Consider the following 20,959-nt stretch of genomic DNA (forward strand, 5'->3'; position numbering starts at 1 on the left):
TTTACCTGCTAGATGCCAGTAGCAACCCCTCTCCCAGTGTGACAACCAAAAAGTCTTTAGACACTGCCAAATGTCCCCTTGGGGACAGAAATCATCCTGGTTGAGAATCGCTGTTCTAAACCAAAAGCATGGTTTTAAAAAACAATCCCGTATAACCACTGCCATGATGTAGGTTATTAAAATGAGGACTTAAGCAGTTTATCTCCCTTCTCTGAGTAACATAGTTTAGATGAGATTTTCTAACTGAAATAACTATGGTCCCCCCCAGGCAGTGGCACCCAAGCTCCTTGCTCTTGCTTTTAACCACATGCGAGGCAGCCCCCATGCCCACCAGGTGGATGTTCATTGGGTAGTATGGTCTCTAGGCTCCCTTGGATCCCCGACTTGCTAATCTGAAGGTCCCTAATTTTAGATGGTGGGCTTTCATGCCCCTCCCAAACATCATGTTGCCTGAATGAGACTGGTTCGCTGTATGGAGCTGACTTCTTTGGAACACCTGTCGCTCTGGGGTTAGCTTGTCTCATATGGTGCACAGCTTAGTCCTTCTTAGCCTACATCTTATGGGCCATCTGCTTACACCTGGAATGTGTTTTATTTCTCCATATTCCCTAACAGACAAAGAAGGTGGCATCATTTCCAAGTTTTGTGGCTGGTAAGTGACTTTGAATGTTATCTCTCGGGGCAATTGTGTTTTATGTCAGGACAAATGGTGCTTTCTTTTCCTTTCGGTTTTCTCCAGCAAAGCTTGTGTAGAAGGCACACCTTCCAGCAAGGTGCTCGGGCATTTGGTTGTTGGACCCCCTGAGTGGGGAGGGGAAGTCCTGCTGATGTGCCCACTTTGATGCAAGGAGCAGTGGACCATCTCATGTAATTACACCTTCGCTAATTGCATCACAGATGACACTGATGACTGAATTAACAGACTGAATGTGTCTGGATAAGCAGCTCATTATGATCTAACACTTTTGATCAGGGTGGATATAATTGCATCCAAATTCAGGCTGTTGTTCTTGTTTTAGACCCTTTATTTCCCTTTACCCTCCCATCTTTTTTGAGGAGATTAATAGTACATTTCAGCAGTCAGTGGAGAACAAACTAATTGATCTGTTCTGGGTCTCTGTTGGTGTGGGGAGCGCAGCTGCGTGGCTGTTGAGGGAGCCGACTGGGTAGTCTGCAGCGCACTGGGCAACTTGTGGGCCGCTAGCAGACCCTGTGGGTGCTTCTGGTGTCCAACATCAGAGAAAAGAGCCTCTTAAGTAGCATCTGTCTCCTTGCCAGAGAATGTTTCCTGCCCCTGCTAATGTGTTATAATAAACAATGTGAATTTTATTAATTATTTCAATAAGCTGGTAATTAATTCTTATGAATATTTATGGAGCAAGGTAGATCAGTCTTCAGAAATAAATGACTTTTTAACCTTTCCCACTCTGCTTTTCTGAAACCTGGGAAACTTGAAGCCCCCACATTCCCTTTTAAGGGACTAGTTTGAACCAGGCTAAACCAGTTCCAACTGGTTCAAAATGGATTAACTGGCTCATACCAATTTTGACTGTTGTTAACTGGCTTAATGTCAAATTGGATGAAAATCTGTTTTAAACTGTCAGAACCAATATTATACAATTCAAATAGATTTGACTCCATTTTGACCAATTCAAATAGGCTCAAGTAGGTTTTGCCCAGCAGTTCACATGTGGTTTTAGGTATATTTAAGCTGTCTCAGACTGGCTCAAACTGGCTTTTGTCAGGTCACAACAGGTTATGATGATTCCAACCCAACTGGCTAATTGTAGTTTTCCAGGACCTAAGGATTGGCAGGAAGAGACCACCCCCACCCCCACCTCCCGCAGCAGGGTTTGGTCAGGTTCCTGATTTGTAGGAAGCCCCTCCCATAAGCAGGGGTGTGTGCAGAACATCTCTGCACCACTTTCCTTGGTGGTCAGAAGCCAGGGTTCAGTGAGGTGGTGTCTCAGGCATCCAAGAAACTCACTTTTCATCATATCATGGCGTCATTCAGACAGAACAACCTTCAACTGTCCAGGGGGATGATCCAGGCATTAAACTTGCTTGGCTCTTGCACAAGCTCATTCATATCTGCAGGGGAGGGAGGATAGAGGGATCGGGAAACAATGTCAATGCCCAGGGTGCCTTTGACTTTAGCTTCTAGCATTCCAGAACTCAATTCTGCATACCATTTCAGACTGTTCCAAACCAAATCAAAACAATTGGGTACCTCAAACCAATTTTGCACAGGCTAAAACTGCTTGTGTATGTGTGTGTGGGGGGGGTTTATGGAGAGGTTGGTTAATGCATACAAAATTACAGCTAGGTAGGAAAAATAAGTTCTAGTCTATACAGTAGTGCTAGGCATCTACAATCAAAAATAATTTATTGTATGTTCTCAAATGGCTAAAAGAGAGGATCTCAAATGTTCTCACCACAAAGACATGATTAATTTTTGCGATGACAAATTACCCTGATTTGATCATCACATATTGTATACAAGTATTGAAATATAATTCTGTACCTCATAAATAAGTACAATCAATGCATATCAATTAAAAATACATAAACTAAAAAAACACTGCTGTGGCCACCTCAAACCAATGTGGACAACCTTAATTTAGAGTTAGTTCCTATAGGAGAGAAGCCCTTTGATTATTAGGAAAATGTAGACACCTTAAGCAAAAGTACACCCCTTAATATTAGAGAATTCATATTCAACAAAGCCTTTATGGACGAAAAATCTTTCTCAGTGACAGGAAGAGACCATCATAATGATGAAAAACCCTAGAATGTAATGAATGGGGGAAAACCATTTCCAAATTAAGCACCTTTATCAGTTAGGAATGCATTTGGGTGCATTATTAAAATGCCCACCTCACATTAGCTTGCACAAATAGGGGAGCGTGTGTCTTGCGTAAAGAAGTCCAGAGGTGAGTGCTGCTTGTTTGGTGGCTTCGTGACATTGGGATTGGTGTTTCTGCTTCTCTTGGCCTGTCCTCAGGCTGGTCACCTCACTGTCACACAGTGTCTGCATACCTCCAGCCATCGCTTCCCCCATTCCAAGCAGGAGGAAGAGGGGAGAAGGGCGACAGTACAAACCAGCTGTGTGTCTTCCCCTTTGCACTAGGGGAGCGAGGGTTTTCTGTGGGTGGTGAGGAATGGATTCTCTGCAGGAGAATTTGACCTGGTGTTAACTTTCTCAGTCCGTTCCCTGACTAACCTGGAAGGTGGAATGTCCACTGTGTCACTCACTAGGCAATGCTGCTCATGGTAAAGACGACTCTCAGTGGTAGACTCTATCTACATGGGGAATTTTAATGGGGGGTGGGGTACAGAATTTTAGCCTTCCCACAATGGTGGCTCTTGTGACAGGGGGTGTTCCCTGAAGGGGACCCTGGAAGCTACTGCCATAGAGTGGTTGTGAGAGACACTGGCTCCTAGGAACGTGAGGCTCTGAAGCCAGATGGCTTCCATACACCATTCTTGATGGCGGCTTTGCACCCTCGCAGCTGAGCCGTCCAGGGGCCCAATGAGACTAGCAGTGTGGATGCTTCATGGACTCCCCCAGGAGAGTCCAGCTGGCAAACTGATCTTACTCTTTCTGAGTAAATGGCCCAGTGTCTAATTGAACCTTAGGAGACCTCATGAGTCTGAACATGCTGTTGAACCTTAAAAGACTCTGGAGACCTCTTCCACACACTTTTTATCTCTCATCAGCCAGAACTGTGTCATGACCAGCCCCCAAGCTCCAGTGTTGGCTGGAGAATCAAGTATGTAGCTTCCCGTGAAGCCAGGGGAGAAGGTCTAGAAATGGGTGTGGGGCGGGCAAGCCCTGGGTGTCTGCTGCACTGTCCCATCCACCTGGTGAGCATTCAACCTCCTGAGGTTGTTTAGTGCTGAGGCTGAACGCCTGCCCTTCTGAGAAGACAGGACAAGTGTAACAGAGGAGCTGGCCTTCCACCTCATCAGGGCTGAGAAATTGTCCTGGAGGGAAACTTTCCTGGCGTGTGAATGGGGGATGGCCTTTATAGGTTAGAAAACTGATGCACAGTGAGGTTAAAGTAACTCTTCCAAGGTCCCAGGGCTGACAAAGAGGAGAGCTTGGACTTGGACCCATATCTGGGTCCTCGACGGCATAAGCTCTTAGCCAAAGTGATTTCCTACCTCCCTAGCCGCCTTTATGCACCACCACCATCTGGAATGAGGATGGGTAAAACCTAGCAGGAGCTTGCTTTGAGCCAGGCACCATCTGAGTGTTTTAAGTATATCAGCTCACCAATCACTGTAACAACACTAAGGTCAGTGCTGTTACAGACGAATCAACTGAGGCCCAGAGACGGTGTGTCATCAGCTCGAGGTCACCGGGTAGTGAGTGGCAGAGCAGGACTGGAACCCAGGCTCTGCGCAGCCTCAGCATGCAGAAGGTGAGGGAAAGCCTTCACGGAGAGAAGACATGCCATTCAGGTCCCAGGGAGTTCCCTGGAGCAGAACCTTCCAGATGTCAGAGCTCCTGGCCCCTCTGAGGCTCAGGGTCACAGCCTTCTCTCATCAGAGGCAAAGAACCCCCCATGATCACTATCTGTTGGAAAATGCTTGGGGTCCAGCGACCGTCTCAGATGGGGAAGGTTCACACTGCAGAGAAAACCTCCTCCTGAAAGTGCTAATTGCACAGATCACAACCCCCCCTCTGGCCTGCATAAGGAGGAATCCTAAAGTAGCGAGGAACAGTGGGCACCCTGGGGATGTCCCCTCCTGAATGAGGGGGTGGCTGGCAACAGTATGCCTCCAAATGGTACATGTAAAAGTCTAACTTTTCTATAAAGCTAGACATGTGCTTATTACCAACCAAAAGGTTGGTGCGGGTCCCAAGCAGTGGAGCCTAACAGTGGCAGCTTCCTTATGAAATAACAGAGAACGACAGAGCATATGCTGTTCCTGCACTTTGTTCTCCTGATCTAACAGCCAAAGCACAGGTGAGATGGCAAAAAACCCACCACCCCACCGACAGCTCTGAGCTTGTACCAAAATTCTGCTTGGCCTCAAATGTCAGGGCTCTGGGGTCCGTGACAACCTTCCTGTACCCTGTCAACTTCCCACAGCTGGGTGATGGCCACATGGAGGACACGGGACCCCAGTTCCTGGACCTGGGGCCGAGCTCACTCTCACACCTTCTTTCTCTTAGGAGTCCTCACAGTGATAAAGCCACTGTCGGTTTCATAAAGTGGGCGCTTAGCATCTAAGACTTGGTTTGCTCTTAAAATGAGCAACAGGGTGAGCCTGTTCAGATGAGACTCCTGAGTTGATGGCATCTCACACCTCCTCTTCAGCCTGTGGAGGGCAGGAGGACAAGGGCAAGGTGAACCTGTGGCACCAGAAGGGACGTGGAGCGTTCCTGAGAGGTTTATGAAAACCAAAGTGATTTTTGGATCATGTTTCTCCAGTACTCTGTGCAGACAGCATGACTAGGGATTTAAACATGTTTTAAAATATAAACTTTTATTATTATTATTATTTTGAAGATTTCTCAGAATACTGCTTGGATCAGGCCAAGAGCCACAAGAGTTAAAAGTGAATTCTACTATGGAAACCCCCAGGGAGTGTCTCTCTTTTCTGCCTGCACGTCACAGAAAACTCCCCCATTCCAGACCCCTAGTCCCTCTCTGCAGTGGAAGCCACCATTAAGTTCACTGTGAATCCTTCCCAGAATTTCCTTGACATGGACCATCCTGCATAGAGACATGACTACTGTTGAAGCCACACGGGTCCCCACTTTGCTTTCTCATTTCTTGGTAGTTCTCGGAGACAACAGTAGGCCCACCGGACGGTCAGGTGGCAGCCAGGTGGGGTTCCCTGGACACGGTGGCATGGTAACCAGCCTCAGGGACCAGCTGCCAGCTGCTTTCCCAGCAGGCAGTGGCAGAGATGGCCTGCAAGGTGCCTCTGTGCCCAGGCATGAGCTCTTCCATCAGAATGCTTCCTGCGTGCGGCGGGGCTACAGGCCGGGGACACACCAACTTTGATCAACATGGCCAGGTGCCTCTCCAGGAGGGGGCAGAGGACACTGCCCTTAGTTGTGTGTTGCAGTGCAGTTTCCCACACTGTCACCAGCACTGTGCTCCCCAGGCCGACGGGTGTGAGGCGGCATCATGCTGATTTCACGTGCATGTCTTTGACCCCGTTCCATGTGTTTAGGAGTGGTTTTTCTTGTCCCGTGCATTGCCTGTTTCCTTTCCCATTCCTCTACTGGATTTTTCCTCCCAGCCTTATTGGGGTGTAACTGACAAATCAAAATTGTTCACATTTAAAGTGTATAACGTGATGTTTTGATATGTGCATGTGGTGAAATGATGACCACATCCATCACCTCGCATAGTTCCTTTTTCCTGTGCTGAGAACACTTAAGATCTTAAATGTCTTAGCAAATTTCTACTAAGCAATACAGTATTATTAACTACAGCCACTATGCTATACTTTAGATCCCCAGAGTTTATTAATCTTTAAATTGGAAGTCTGTGATGTTTGACCACTGTCTCCCCATCTCCCCCAACCCCAGCCCCTGGCAACTGAGATGTTTGGTTTTTCTCATTGCTTTGTATCATTCTTTACATGTAAAGGAAATCAGCCCTTTGATTTATATTGCAAAAGCTTCTCTCACTTCTTTTTTTGGTATATTTTTTACTTTGCTGAACATTTCATGTCGTCAAATGCATTTTTCCTTTGAGGTTACTGAGTTTTTGAGGTTAGAATGACTTTCACAATCCCAAGATTATTTTTTTTAAATAAAGCTTTATCTCAGAACTTTTATGACTTTATGTAAAATTATTAAAATATTTGTTTTGTCTGTAATTTATTTTGGTGTATGGATATAGGAAGAGTTATATGTTTTAAGCATTTTGTCCCAAACAGCTAACCAGTCGTGTCAAAACTATTCAATGAGTCTCTCCCTTGCTGGTTTGAAATGCTGCCTACGGCATCACTAACCTGCTGCGTGTGTCCAAGTCTGTCTCTGGGTCTGTTACAGGGATTGTTCATTAAGGCTTCAGACCCAGGCTGCTTTATCTACTGGGGATTTATGGTGCATTTTATTACCTAATAGGGCTGGTTCCTGCTCTTGCCATGATCATTCCTTTGCAGATCTTCCCTGGATTCTTTTGCATATTTATATTTCCATTTAAACTTTAGAATCAGCTTGTCTAGTTACACACTAAAAATTCCTATTGGTGTTTTTATTTGGCATGCATTAAATTTATCAACTTAGGGGAAGAGCGTCTGCTTTATAATATAGAATCTTTCCAGCCAAGGAAAGATTTACCTTTCCATTTATTCAGTCTTGTTTATCTTCACCAGTAAAGTTGATTCATAAAAATTCAACACATCCTGTTCATCTGTTCATTAGTGTTTTATCTCTTTTATTGTCTTTGTGTTATCTTTTTTTGTTTGTTTTTGAAAAAAAGATGACCAGTAAGGGGATCTTAACCCTTGACTTGGTGTTGTCAGCACCAGGCTCTCCCAAGTGAGCCATGGGCTGGCCCTAAGTGTTATCTTTTGTTTCATTGTTTTTTCTAGCTAGTTACTATTTGTAGGTATAAAGAAAGCTATATATTTTTTATGTATTAAATTTGTAACCAATGCATTGAAGTCTCATTTTTTTCATTTTAAAAATGAAACTTAAAAATTAAAAAAATTTTTCATTTTAAAAAATGAAGTCTCATTTTTTAAAAAAAGAGATTTTTGGTTGTTTTCTTGGGTGTTTCCTGGCATGCAATCACACCATCTGCAAAGAAGAATGATTTTCGCTGCTTCCTTTCTTGTTTTTGTCTTCTTCCTCTTGTCTAATTGGATTGGGGAGAACATAAGGAGCAATGTTCTATAATGGGGGGATTTGCCTTATTAAAAAATAATAACACCTTTTGAAAGATCCATTCTTTTAATATTTTTATCATGAAAAATTTCCAACATATACAAAAGTAGAGAGAATACTATGCCCATCACCATGTCCCCCTCACCAGCTTCAGTGTTTACCTGCTCACGGCCCGTGGTGTTTAGTCTACACCCCTACCCTTTTCCAGATTATTCTAAAGCAAATCTTGGACCTCACGTCATATCCTCTTTAAATATTTCGAATATGTATTTCTAAAGTATAGAAACTCTATTTTTAACAATAACTCTGACTATTATCATGACTAAAATTAAATTGACAATCATTTTCTTTACATCCTAAGTACCCCAGTAGTGTTTGCATTTTGCCAGTTTACAGGGTGCTTGTTTCAGTGCAGATCCAGAAGAGGTCCACGCCCTGAGGTTGGTTGACATATTTCATAATTCTTTTACGTCTCTTATTTGATAGGCTCTCCATCCATCTCTCTTTTTTCTTTCTCACATTTTTGTTGTTGTTGATGTTGTGGAAGAATCTGCGTCACTTTTGGAGTTTGCTGCAGCCTGAATTTTACTGGTTGTACTCTCACAGTGCTGTTTAAAATGTTCCTCTGTCCTCTGTGTCCTGTAAAATGTTCCTCTGTCCTCTTTGTCCTGTAAAGTGGCTTTTTTAGATGTAGGTAGAGGCTTTATCAGATTCAGTTTGACTGTTTGGGCAAAACCTTCATGAGTATTATTGTGTCTTCTATCAGGAGGCTCATGATATCTGCTTGACTCTCTTTTGGTGACATTAGCAGCCATGAATGACCATTGTCTAGACCCACTAATTGATTAGAGGTTGTGGAATGGTGGTGGTCTCACTTCCTCATCTCCTTGTCATTGATTAGCTGGAATTCTATGCAAAAACTTGCCCTTATTAAGTACTTGGTCACCCTGAGTATAGTTCATATCAGAAAAGCAGTCTAAATGCTTGATTCCTTCTCTTTATTTAAAAAATTTAAAATTAATGAGTTTCCTTCACAACCTCTAAAGATAACCAGTGAGGTTGTATATGCTGGCATTCGGAAGTCTTGGGTTGACACACAGTTGATGTCTTAGTGTGCTGTAGTTGTCATGTCTATTGATGCTTAAATTGTCTCATCTGCGGCCAGTGGCAGCCTCTTTAGCTTGGTTTCTGAGTCCTGTCAATATGACCCCAGTAGTCTTTGATAGTTTCCTTGTTTTCTGCTATGACTGAATATTCCAGGATCATCTTAAATATTTCTTGCCCCAGCACTGGAACCAGGTAGTTATTTCTCTAAGGAGCCCTGTGAGATAACATTTAGAGACCATAATCTGGGCACTGTGGGTGTGCAATGCTACAGATTTGGTCAGAGGTAGGAAGTACGTACATGTGGTAGGCGCCCTCCGAGATGGCCCCAGCGAACCCCACCTCCTCGTCCTCATGGCCTTGGGTAATCCCCTCCCCTTGAGTGTAGGCTAGACTTACTGACTCGCTTCTAACGAGCAGAATGTGGCAGACGTGATGGGATGTCACTTCCAAGATTAGGTGACAAAAAGACAGTGGCTTCTGTCCCCGTAACTGTTCCTTGCTCTCTCCCACTTGCTGTCTCTGAGGAAACCAAGCTGCTATGTTGTGGTTGTGAGCTGCCCTATGATGAGGCCGGCGTGGCACAGGACTGTTGCCTCTGGCCGACGGCCTCGTGAGGGAACTTGGCAGTGGAACCTTCCCTACTCAGGCCTTACTTACCATGGCTCCAGCCCTCGTCAACACCTTGGCAGCAGCTTCATTAGAGACCCTCAGCTGGGCCAGAGGCACCCAATGAAGCCATGCCCAGATTTCCAACCTACAGGAGCTGGGGGATAATAATGGTTTGTTGTTTTAAGCCACTAAATTTGGGGGGTAATTTGTTATACAGCAAAACATCACTAAATATACTATGTATTTCAAAGATGAAATGTGTCATGATTCATACCGATACTTTGTCAGGGCTGTAGGGTTCTTACATTTCTACATTCTTTCTCCCGTGCCTCAAAATCTCATTCTCAAGGACACCAACATAATTATGCATTACAGCAGTCTCAGAATAACAATACCAGCACTGCTGAGGACAAGTCAGTATAGATACAGTTTGCAATTTATCTGCATTTACTTTTATCTTTAGAGTGTAGCCCACAGGGATGTGCAATGAAATGACTGTGCTTTAAAATCATTTGGAATAGTCCTTCCCTGTGTGACTGTGTCACAAATGGATGCACATTTAGATTCATTTGTTTCCTTTTCTTTTAATTCTTAGGAATTTGCTTTTTTCATTTTATTTTGGTTTGTAGTTATATAAAATACTTGCATGGTTCTAAAGTCAAATATATGGCATGGTATAGGCAAAGCAGCTTGTTTCTTTTTCTATTTAGCACCCTCCTCCAGTCTCTTCCCTCCCAGTGTAGATAACCATGTTAACATTTTGCATATTTTTATTGGAAGCATATCTCCCACCTTTTTAGGTAAATGGTAGTGAGTTAGACACCCCTTTTCCCATCTTGCTTTTTCACTTAATACTAGATTCTGGAGATGATGCTGGAGCTCTGTGCTGTGCACAGCGGTATGTGGAGGATGTTCTGGAGAACTCCCCTGCGCTAATGGGCGTCCCCTGTTCAGGAACGTCTGGGTGTGTTCCAGATTTTGCTATTACAAATAGTGCTGCAGTGAACAGCCTATGCATGTGCCTTCTATTTTTGCTGGTGTTTTGATTTATCATGCTTTTTCTGGGAAGTCATTCTCTTGATACAGGCTTATGCTGAGGACCTGTCTGGGGCACATCTATGCACTGTTTCAAGCCTGGCTTTGACCTTCCTTCCTTGACTCTCTGTTATAGCTTCTCTGCCTCCTGGCAGCCAGTGACTTTATCTTGCTGGGTGGTGTTTAAAGTGCAGCTCTGGAGAGCTCCCAGATCCTTTCCCTCAGTGGCGGCCCCACCTGTGCTGCAGGCCCAGGTGCAGCCTCTCCTTCCTGTCAGTCTTATAGGATCATCTTTAACGGGGCGTCTTGGAGGCACAGGCCACTGCATGATGGAGAGTCTGTCCCTAGGACAGGCTGGTGCAATTGGGGAGGCATTCAAGGCAGGCGGAGCCTTTCCAGGGCGAGGGGCCATACCTCAGCTCTGCTGCAGAAGGTCCAATGTGAGACCCCACTTGCAGGACTCTGATATCCATCTCCATTCCAGACCCCCTCCCCAGGGTCTGCCTCTTCTACTAATCTGGGTAGCTTGGTGGTCTCAGCACCTCTCCTCCCCCGTCCTGTCCCATTAGAGCTGTAGCCTCTCCTTCCAGCTGAGGCCAGGTTCCCTGTGCAGTTTGGAACCTCACGCAATCTGATGTCTCTCCCCTCCCGTGTCTTCCACTCTCCCCTCCTCTAGCTTCTAACACTCCTGTCCTCCTCTGCCTCCACCCACAACCACCACTCCACCTTCTCCTTCATGCACAGAATTTGGGAATGGCTGCCTCATTGTTTGCGCCTCCCCGACTCCTCAACCTACCCCCGGCCCGGACCGGTCTCCTCTGAACAGCTCTCCAAGGTTATGACTGGCTTCCTCATCTCTATGCCCAACACATGTGGGCTCCTCATAGCTGGCCTCCTGCCAGCATGGGCACAGATGGGCACACCTCCCTCTCTGAGCCTCTTCTTTTCTTGCCACTCGGCAGAGCTGGGCCCTGGGGCCTCCTCCCACCGCCTTGCTAGTGACCCGCCCTTGGTGATCCATCCATGCCTGGGGTGCCCTTGGCACCTGCACACAGTTTGTTCCCAAATCTGTGTCTCTCACCTGGACTCTGAGACCAGCTGCCTACCGAGCTTTTTGTGAAGGTTCCCAGATCCTGCAGCTAAACTTGCCCAGAATCCCCACCCCCAAGGTCAGCGCTCATCCAGGGTCCCCTTCCCAGTGAGTGGCCGCTCCACTCATCCAGTCATGCAACCGGCTGTCCAGCCCTCCTTGTCCTCACTTCACACTCCAGTTCACTTTCAGTCCTGTGAACGGAGCCTCTGGTGCCAATCCCACTCCGTCGCCCTCTCCGTCTCTGTCTTCACCCTGGCCCACACCATTGCACCACACACTTGCTTACACTGGGGCAGTGGCCTCCACACTGCTTTCTCCCTCCTTGCTGCTGTTTGCCTTTCTGCAGCCAGAGTTGGTTTCTAAGGACACAGCAGTTGGGCCACTTCCCTGATTGATATCCTAGAATGACAGTCTTTGTTATGGATCTGGGGTCCTCACATCTGGCCGGTGCTTTCTCTGTAGCCCTGACTTATTCTAGTTGCCATCCAACCCCCTGCGCCCAGGCGATCTGGACATCTGGTGGCTCTCCTAAGTTGCCGTTCGCCCTGCCACCCCAAGGCCTTTGCACCTGTCTTGCCTCAGTCTGGAAAGCTCTCTCCTCCTTCCCTCTATGACTTGGTGATACCTTCGCGACCTTCAGACCTCTGCTCAAAGGGCAGCCCCTCCACCACCCCTCCCCACACCCCGATTCCTCACAAGGGCAGGCTTCCTGGTGCTGCCTTCCTGGGGCTGCATCCTTCCTTCCTGGTGTTTGCTGTGGTCATCCTGATGCCTAATCTTGTGACTGTGGGACTGACATCAGCCTCACCCTCTACCCTGTGAGCTCCACGTTTTCTGTCATAACACAGGTCCTCATGTGGCGGGCTCGGAAAGGCTGACCACCTGCATCGTGACAGTGATCATTTGACCCCACTTGGATGGTCCTTATTTGTGAAATTGGGACCATGAGGTCTGCTTCATGGGGTTGTTGAGGACTGGGTAGAACTGTGGAACTTTACCACTGTTACACAGAGGCTGGGGTGTCAGGCATGAGGGCTGCACCCAGGGCCTCCTGTCTGTGCAGAGAGTGGGGGGCCTTGCGGGTGCACACCCACACCCCACCTGCACCTGTGCTCCAGCTCCACCCAGCAGTCCCCTCCAAGACCCCAGGGAGAAGCAGGGACAGGCCTTGGAGTTAACGAGACCACGCGGGGCCAGGCCAGTGCATCAGAAGCTTCTGTCCACCACCCATGTGCAGCCTCTGTCCACCACCCATGTGCAGGATAATATTCCCCAAGGGGTGGGGGCGGGGCTCCAGGCATGGCTCTGTGGGACCCGCACCCCTCTCCTGTTCAGAGAGCTGAGGGGAAGCCGGCAGAGCCCTGGGTTTTCCTAAAGGACTTTCAAACAGGCTTCCCCTGGCCAGGAAAAACTGAGCGCCTTTTCTTCCTCTCCAAACTGTGCTGCTCCACGATGCACACGCTTATGTAAGCAGGATGCACGTCGTAAGAGGAAGGACTCACTCCAGGGGCCAGGATCTCCTCTGAACCTGTCTTCCTTCTTTGGTCGTTCTGTCTCCCTCTGGTGCTCTCGGCTGAGTGCAAGAGTTGAGTGAAGTGACAGCTTACACTCAATACAAAGGACAAGCTGCTTTTGCACTGTAACAAAGCAGCTTCAGTTGGGTTTTGCATTTCACGATAGGAGTAGAGACCATGTCTGTGGGTCTGAAATGTCTCCTCACCCTCATCCGACACCCTGGACATGCTGTGTCTGGGGGCTTCTTTGCCTGGTACATGCGGGAATGGGAGGAGGCCGGCTGTGACTGCTGGAGACACCCCTGCGTTTACTGCCCCCTGTGAGAGCGAGGCCCGGCAGGGCTGCGAGGGCCCGCACAGGGGAATATCTGCTGGAGATGTAGCCAAGACTCTGAACCCTTCACTGGCCTGGTCCCAGGGAGCAGTGTCGGTGGGCACCAGCCGTGGTCCCTGCTGCCCGGGATGGGGTGCCCCTACACACAGATCTGCTGAGGCACGCTGGGGGTGGTGGGGCCGGTCTTTCATAAATCTACTCAAGGACGTGTGCTGAAACAGGAACATGAGCCTTGGAAAGGTCCGGGAGCTGACCGAGGTCACCTTGGGAACCAGCAAGGGAAGGGTCAGAAGGCCATGGCCTAGGAAGGCCTATCACCCCAACTCCCCAGGGACTGGGGCTCATGGGGCACCATGCAGCCCCCACCCCACATGCAAGACCTGTGGATACTTGCCTGGGACAGGGCCTGAGGGCCCCCTGAGGGTGTGAGGCCAGCAGTACCCCAGGGAGGCTGGGAGGATTGGCTCTTTCCTGCACAGCAAAGTGACGCCATCTACTGGTCAGTACGAGTCACCCCTTGGGCGCCACTATGGGGTGACCTTGGGCAAATGATGGACATCTCCGAACCACGCTCACTGGGGAGAAGGCAGCCCAGGGCAAGGCAGCTGGGGTAGGAAAAAGAGGTGCCATCCAGGTGCTGGGAGCTTCCCCAGCCCCATAGCCAGGACACTGTAAAAGGGGTGTCATGGGACCAAATGACAACAAATTTAGTTTAATGACCTTTATTGGCTTTTATTCACGATTCTAGAATCGGGCAGCCCTGAGAAGCAGAGCAGGTGTAGGGCCTCCATCAGCAGTGTGGTCAATGTTTGTGGAGAGGATGTGGGGGTGAGGCACAGACACTTGATTGGTCATAGCTTGGGCCCTGTCCCTGAGTCAGCTGGCTGCCTGAGGCTGACAAGAGCTCAGCTGCTGCGACTGACCAAAACCCAGCTCTTTGTTACACAAGTGTGTATTCCTAAGTTAATTAGTTTCATTTAGCATGAATGACTCCATGTTGGTTTGGTCTGTTGAGCCCAGTACAAGAGCCTAGTCCAAATCAATGGCCACCTACAAGTTTTATTTAACAGGGAGAACAGGGACATGGCCTGCGGGGACCAGGCCTGTTCACACACACTGTCCAGAATGCCCATAAGGTGGACAGACCATCTCCCAGGGGCTGCGGTGCTGAGCCACCGGCTGCCAGGGTTAACTCCCCTTCAGGTCTCAGAACTGATGACAGTCTCTCTTTGTAGTCCCTGTTTGGGCTTGTGGTAATATTGGGTACTTTATTACTTTAATAATCTAAAGTAGCTGCCACCAAAATCGTTACTTTCCGTACTGCCCCCAGAAAGTGCCACATTGTATATGAAGGCCTGGCTGCCTTAGCAGGCATTTCATCATAACCCCCAGCAGGTGTACCGGCCCGGTGTATGAGGCATGGCACTGTGGGACGGAGCCATGATCCTGTCCCTGCATAAGAGGTTGCTCTCTGGCTGTGTGTGCCTGTGTGCATGCCTTTGTGTATGTGTGTGCATGCATTGTGTGCTTTGTGTGCATGCGTGTGTGTATGCATGCATGTGTGCATGTGCATGCATGTGTGTATGTGAGTGCATGCATGAGTACGTGTGTGCATTTGTGTGTGCATGCATGGGGGAGGGTACTGGTGTCCAGTGCTGTGGGACAAGGGCTCACTGATGATGAGAGACCTTTGCTGAGGTGGGCAGAGCGGGGAGGGTCTCTCTGACTGTCCTTGTTGGACCAAGGTCCCTCCAGGTAGTTTGGTAGGCTGTTCTCTCCTACCAGATCAAGCACCGAGTCGGAGGCCAGGGTGAGTGGCCTGGAGGAATGTGGATAAGCCCTGGTTGATGAAGTTGTCATCCCAACAACAGAGAGGACAGCAGCTTGCACTGGCCTTTAGGGAAGATGATAGTAACCATAGGATGAGAAAACCATGATGTGGACATTTGCCAGGGCTCTTTGTGCTTTTTGGGTTGCCTATTTAAACACACAAAGGGTGAGCTTGTCCACCTGCCAGACTCTGGGGTGCCCCACCGGCCCCTGCCCACCCCTGGGGGCCCTTGCATCCGCTGCAGGCTGCAGAGCATGTTCTGGCTGCACAGCACTGCTCCCACCCACAGGCCTCCTCCAGATGCAGCAATTCGGCCTTAGGGGGGATGTGGTGGTGAGGTCAGCTGAGGGGCAGTTCCCCTCCAGACCTAGTCCCTGCATGGTCACTTAAGGACATGAGCTCCCTCAGATGACAGAGACAGGCTAGGGTGGGGGCTTGGGGCTTCAGACTGGTGTAAAGGTGTTGCCAACAGGCTGTAGAAATAGCTGGAGTGTCCATCTGTGCGGGAGGGCCAGGGAGGCCCAGAGATATCAGTGGCTTCTGCAGACCAGGCTGAGAGCAAGGGCTTTGACTTGGTCTTTGCAAGAGTCTGGCAGAGGCTTCTGGGTTACCAGAGATCCCTTGAGAAGCACATGAGTTCCCAAGAGGAGGGGACATATGCTCAGGAAGCTAATGGGGGAGGTTGTCAGGGTCAGGGGTGAGAAAGGGAGGGGTCCCCATGCAGTGGCTTCATATGGGAGGGTGAGCTGTGCCACCAGAGGGGAGCTGACCTGGGGCATTGCTAAGTCAGGACCTGCCAGGAACCGTTATCACTAATACTAGATTTTATTAAACTTCAGAACACTTTGCTTTCTTCTAATGTGCATTATAAAATTGGCTTCAGTGCACAAGCTGTGACCGGTATGAGAGAGATGACAGGTGCTTTAAAAGTTCACAGGGCTGAGGTTTACTGAAGTGAAATCATAATGCACAGGTTTCTTCCCAGGCACCCGTACAGGGGTGTGCCATTTCCTCCTGTGGGTTAAAGGGAGCTAACTTTTCGGAGGGTAGTTTAGAAAATGTGCACTGAATCCAGTGTCGGCCTGGTGCTGATGCAGCCTCAAGTTCACATCTCAGGCCACTTCAGGGTGGGTGACGGCCTCTCCCTGCCGGTCGCGCACTGAGCTCGCAGTGCCTGAGTGGAAGCCTGGGACTCCAGTCTCTGGGGGTGTTGCCACTGGGGTGATAGAGTCCAGCAAAACTTTCCCTGTGGGCCACATGTACTTACTGCAAACAGGGACATGGGGTGTTGAGGCGCAGGGACTTCAGCTTCCATCCTGACAGCAGTGGAAGGCCTGACAGGTTTAGAGAGGGGAGAAAAATGGATTGGGTTTCTGGTCCAGAAGGACCTTCTCGTGGTAGCATGGGGGCGGGGGGTGCCTGGGAGTGGTAGATTTACGTCTCAGTTTGGGCTGCTGTAACAAAGTACCGTAGATCATGGCTTTTTAAAAAATTTTTATTTATTTATTAATATTATATTTTTACGTTCTAAGATGTTGTTACAGAGCAGTTGGAGGGGGAGGGGGAGACGGAAAAGGGCAGGAAAATAGGGTGGGAGGAGGAGGCAGGAGAGAGGGCATGGTAGAGGCCTGTGACACCCCCCTCATTCTGGCAGGGGAGATGAGGGGGCTTCGAGCAGCAGCTCAGTCATTGCTGGGCTGGATGCAAATGACGGGGGTGTGGCTGAAGCCCTCAGTTCCCCACTGCGCCAGCCTGGGAGCCCAGGGTGCTTCCTGTGGCAGCTTGGTGGTTGTTGCTGGGCTGGTTGCAGATGTCACGGGGGTGTGGCTGAGGCCCTTGACCCCCCCACCACCTTGGCTCAAGGGCCTGGGGTGCTTCCTGTGGTGGCTCATGGTTGTCACTGGGCCAGTTGCAGATGTCGGTGGGGCATGGCTGAGGTCCTTGGCCCCCCACTGCCCTGGCTCAGATACCCAGGGCACTTCTGGTGGCAGCTCAGTGGTCGTTGCTGGGCTGGATGTCATCAGGGGGTTCTGGCTGAGGCCCACAGCCCTACCCATTCCCAAGCTTGGGAGTCTGGGGGACATCTGGTCCTTCTAGGTTTTATTGATGTTCTTCAGTGGTGTTAGACTTTACTGGTTAATATCCAACTTTGTGATCTGTGGGTATTTTGTTTTTTCTTTCAGTTCAGTGTTGGATTATTCACTGTTCCCACCACTTAAACTCTGCACTGGAACTAATTTGTTGTCCTTTGCTTACTAATAAAATGGGGAACTTCCTGTGGGAACCAGCACATGAGTCCTGTGGTTGAGCTAAATTGCTACTTTGCTGCTGATTCCCTGGCGGAGGCTTTATGTGCAGCTCAGGTTTTAATTGTTGACCTTTTAAGCACTTCCAGGTCTTGTGAGATCTGATACACCTCGGCTATGTGGAAACTCTGGTCTAAGCCCGAGTGTTCTCATCAAACTGCACCCCCTGCAGTTCTGTATTCCTGACCAGTCTCCTCTGAGTGATTCTATGCTGATTGGGGTGCAGATCAGCTGTCCTTGCTGTGCCCCAGTGTTCCCCTCGTGGCCCATCTCCCCCATCACCCCCACCCCAAACACTTCCCACGAGATGGGCCATGCTCCAGTCCCTTGCAGTGACTCACCAGCATCTGAGTGGCTCCTGTTTTCAGTTGTCTGTGGCCCCTCACTCCTATGTGGGTCCATGGGAACCCTGTTAACGGTCTTGCTGGCCTGTGGGACACCAAGGACCTCTTCTCCCCTGTCACCTCCAAGCAACTTCTTCTGAAGAACACAGCTGCGGCTTTTGTCAGCTCCTGCTCCGTGCACTCACCAACTCCAGCCTGGAAGCAACCAGGGCTCAAAATGGTCAGAGAGATCCATTCTTTCTCTCATCATGCCTTCTCCCACCTTCATGCACTCCATAGATCTCTCCTCCTCTTCCCCTGAGCTCTAGCGGCCCCAGCTTTGCTGTCATTGCTTTTTAATAGTTGTAAATTGGTTGATTTGTGGGAGTGACACTGGGGACTGTCTATTCCACCATCTTGACCCGAAGCCCTGAACTATGGCTTAGAAACAACAGACATTTATTTCTCACAGCTCTGGAGGCTGGAAGTCTGAGATCAGGGTGCCAGCATGGTGGGGTTCTTGTGAAGGCTCTGCTGAGGGTTACAGGTGGCCAGCTCCTTGCTTTGTCCTCACTTGTGGACTCAGCGAGCGAGCTCTTGGGGGTCGCTGCTCTAAGGGCACTAATCTCATCCATGAAGGCTCCACTCACATGACCTGATCACCTCCCATGGGTCTCTCCTCCTGATACCATCAACTTGGGGGTTAGGATTTCCACATGAATTTGGGGGGACACAGACATTCTGTTCATGAGTCCTGACCTGACTCGGGAAGGAGGCAGTGCTGAAGTGATGGCCAAAGAGCCCCTGATGTGTGGCTCGGATGTCACGGGTGGTGGAGACAGCAGCCAGGCCAGTGTGGCTGGGGAGGAGGGCAGGGGCAGCAGCAGGCACTTCCTTCTAGATCTTTGGCTACAAGAGGGAGGAGAGAGGGGGGCCCCGGAGGCAGGGATTCAGTGGAAGATTATTCTTCCTCCTGGGGACACGGGAGGATATCTGAAAGCCGTGGGGAGCACCCAATTGACAGGACCCAGTAAAGTGCACGGGGGAGGGACAAGTGTCCGCTAGGGAGAGAGGGGTGGGATCTCAGGTGATCTTCAGATACCAGGTGGGGACCCCACTGCTGCACAGAAAAGCGGGCTGGTCAGATGTGCACCATGAGGGTCTGTCATGTGCAGGTGAGGGAGGGGCAGCTGGAAGTTCAAGGAGACAGAGAGAGACATGAACAGCTCTTGCAGAAAGGAGGAGGGAAGCTTCCCAAAGAAGTGGGTTAGAGTTGCCAAGGAGTTCTGAGGGTATGTATGTCCATGAATTTACAAGGAACTTCTCATGGTACCAGTTGGCCCTGTTGGGAAGTTTTTTCCAGCCACAGTCCCAGAAGAAACAGGTCAAAGTTTTGCCGGACCCCTGGGGCAGACAGAGCATGTGGGGAAAGAGAATTGAGGGTGTTGGACAGTGTCATTGAGGTGGTGGGCAGTGGCATCCAAGCTGGGCGAGCTGATGGCTTTAGCAATGGGCTGAGGAAGTGCAGGTGGCTTAGGGTGGGCCAACTGGGGCGGGAGGAGGAGCCTGGGGGGGCAGGGGCAAGGTCCATGAGAAGGAGGGCTCTTGCCGGGAGGTGGGCAGGGTCGGGTGGTGAAGGCAGGCGGCGTGGCCAGAGAGGAAGGCTGAACCACGGTCTAGACTAGTTCAGAGGCCAGCTGACTGTGGCCCCAAGGCCAAATCCTCCTGGCCACCTGATTTTATATGAAAGTTTTATTGGAACACAGCCACACCTGCTCATTTCCATAGTGTCTGTGGCTGCTTGTCTGCAAAAGCAAAGAGTTGCAAGAGAGAACACACAATGTAAACTAGTTACTCTCTGGCCCTTTCCAGAAAAGTTTTGCTGACCCCCTCTGAAGTTGTGCTGTCCAGTGCAGGAGTCACTAGCTGCTAATATGTGGCTCTTTATATTTCAGCAAACTAAAATTACAGGCAGGAAAAAGATTCAGTCCCTCAGTTGCAGGAGCCACAGTTCAGGTGCTCAAAGCCACGTACGGCTAGTGGCTCCCGTACAGGACAGCACAGAGACGGCGCATTCCATCGTGGTGGAAAGTTCTGTTGGGCAGTGGTGGTCTAGAGGCAGCAGAGGGAATGAGGACCGTGTTGCCCATCCCGGGCCTGAGGTGTGTTGGATGAGGGGTGCTAAGAGGCAGCCAGCAAGAGGAGCCCTGCAGGACAGACGTGGAGGAGAAGCCCCCAGCAGAGGAGGGGGCACAGTCGCAGGTCACCGTCATGAGTTCCAGGGTCCTCTGTAGAAACCTGGGAAGTGCTGTGGTTTTTGGGAAGTGGGGCCTTCTGGGGTTGCAGCATGTGCCTGTCCCGTGGAGGCCATGCTGCTTTGAGTGACAGTCGCCTGGGAACCTGGAATTGTCTTCCTGACAGAGTTTTCTGGCCTGTGTGTTAATTTCGCACAGCTACTCCCACCACGCAGCCTGGGTAAGGAGTCGTGTTCCCTGTGCCGTGGCCAGGCGCACCAGCCCTCTGTTCAGGGCGGTTTTGCTCAGGCAGACGCTAACTCTGCACCCTCCTCCAGTTCCAGGGCCCTGTGAGCCGGAAGACCTCATTGATGGTATCATCTTTGCTGCCAACTACCTGGGGTCCACCCAGCTGCTCTCGGAGCGGAACCCCTCCAAGAACATCAGGATGATGCAAGCGCAAGAGGCCGTCAGCCGGGTCAAGGTAGTGAGGCTCCGGCCTCAGGGTGCCCCCTTGGGTGGGCTCAGGAACTCCCTCTGGGGGCACCGACATGGATGGGGCACAGGCGCTCTGTCCAGCTTGGAATGGCCCAGGTGCTGAGCGAGGCAGAGGGAGGCCTATGCCTTAGTGGGAGGACTCGGGGGCAGGGTGCAGGGACAACTGTCTCCTTAATAATGAGCAGTCCACCCATTCCCTGGGAAGCACGAT

General features: G+C 49.7%; 1 protein-coding gene across 2 annotated transcripts in view; it reads left to right on the top strand.

The window, feature by feature from the left end:
* APBA2 (amyloid beta precursor protein binding family A member 2) overlaps nt 1-20,959 on the top strand; it is a 63,549-nt gene that overhangs the window by 20,088 nt on the left and 22,502 nt on the right. For both annotated transcript variants that reach the window (XM_063091054.1, XM_063091055.1), the window contains exons 3-4: nt 616-652; nt 20,589-20,734. In XM_063091054.1, the coding sequence (XP_062947124.1) occupies nt 616-652; nt 20,589-20,734 (183 nt within the window). The remainder of the gene's footprint in view (nt 1-615; nt 653-20,588; nt 20,735-20,959) is intronic.

This window comes from Cynocephalus volans, chromosome 3 (genome assembly GCF_027409185.1).
Source record: "Cynocephalus volans isolate mCynVol1 chromosome 3, mCynVol1.pri, whole genome shotgun sequence".
NCBI classification, from domain to species: Eukaryota; Metazoa; Chordata; class Mammalia; order Dermoptera; family Cynocephalidae; genus Cynocephalus; species Cynocephalus volans.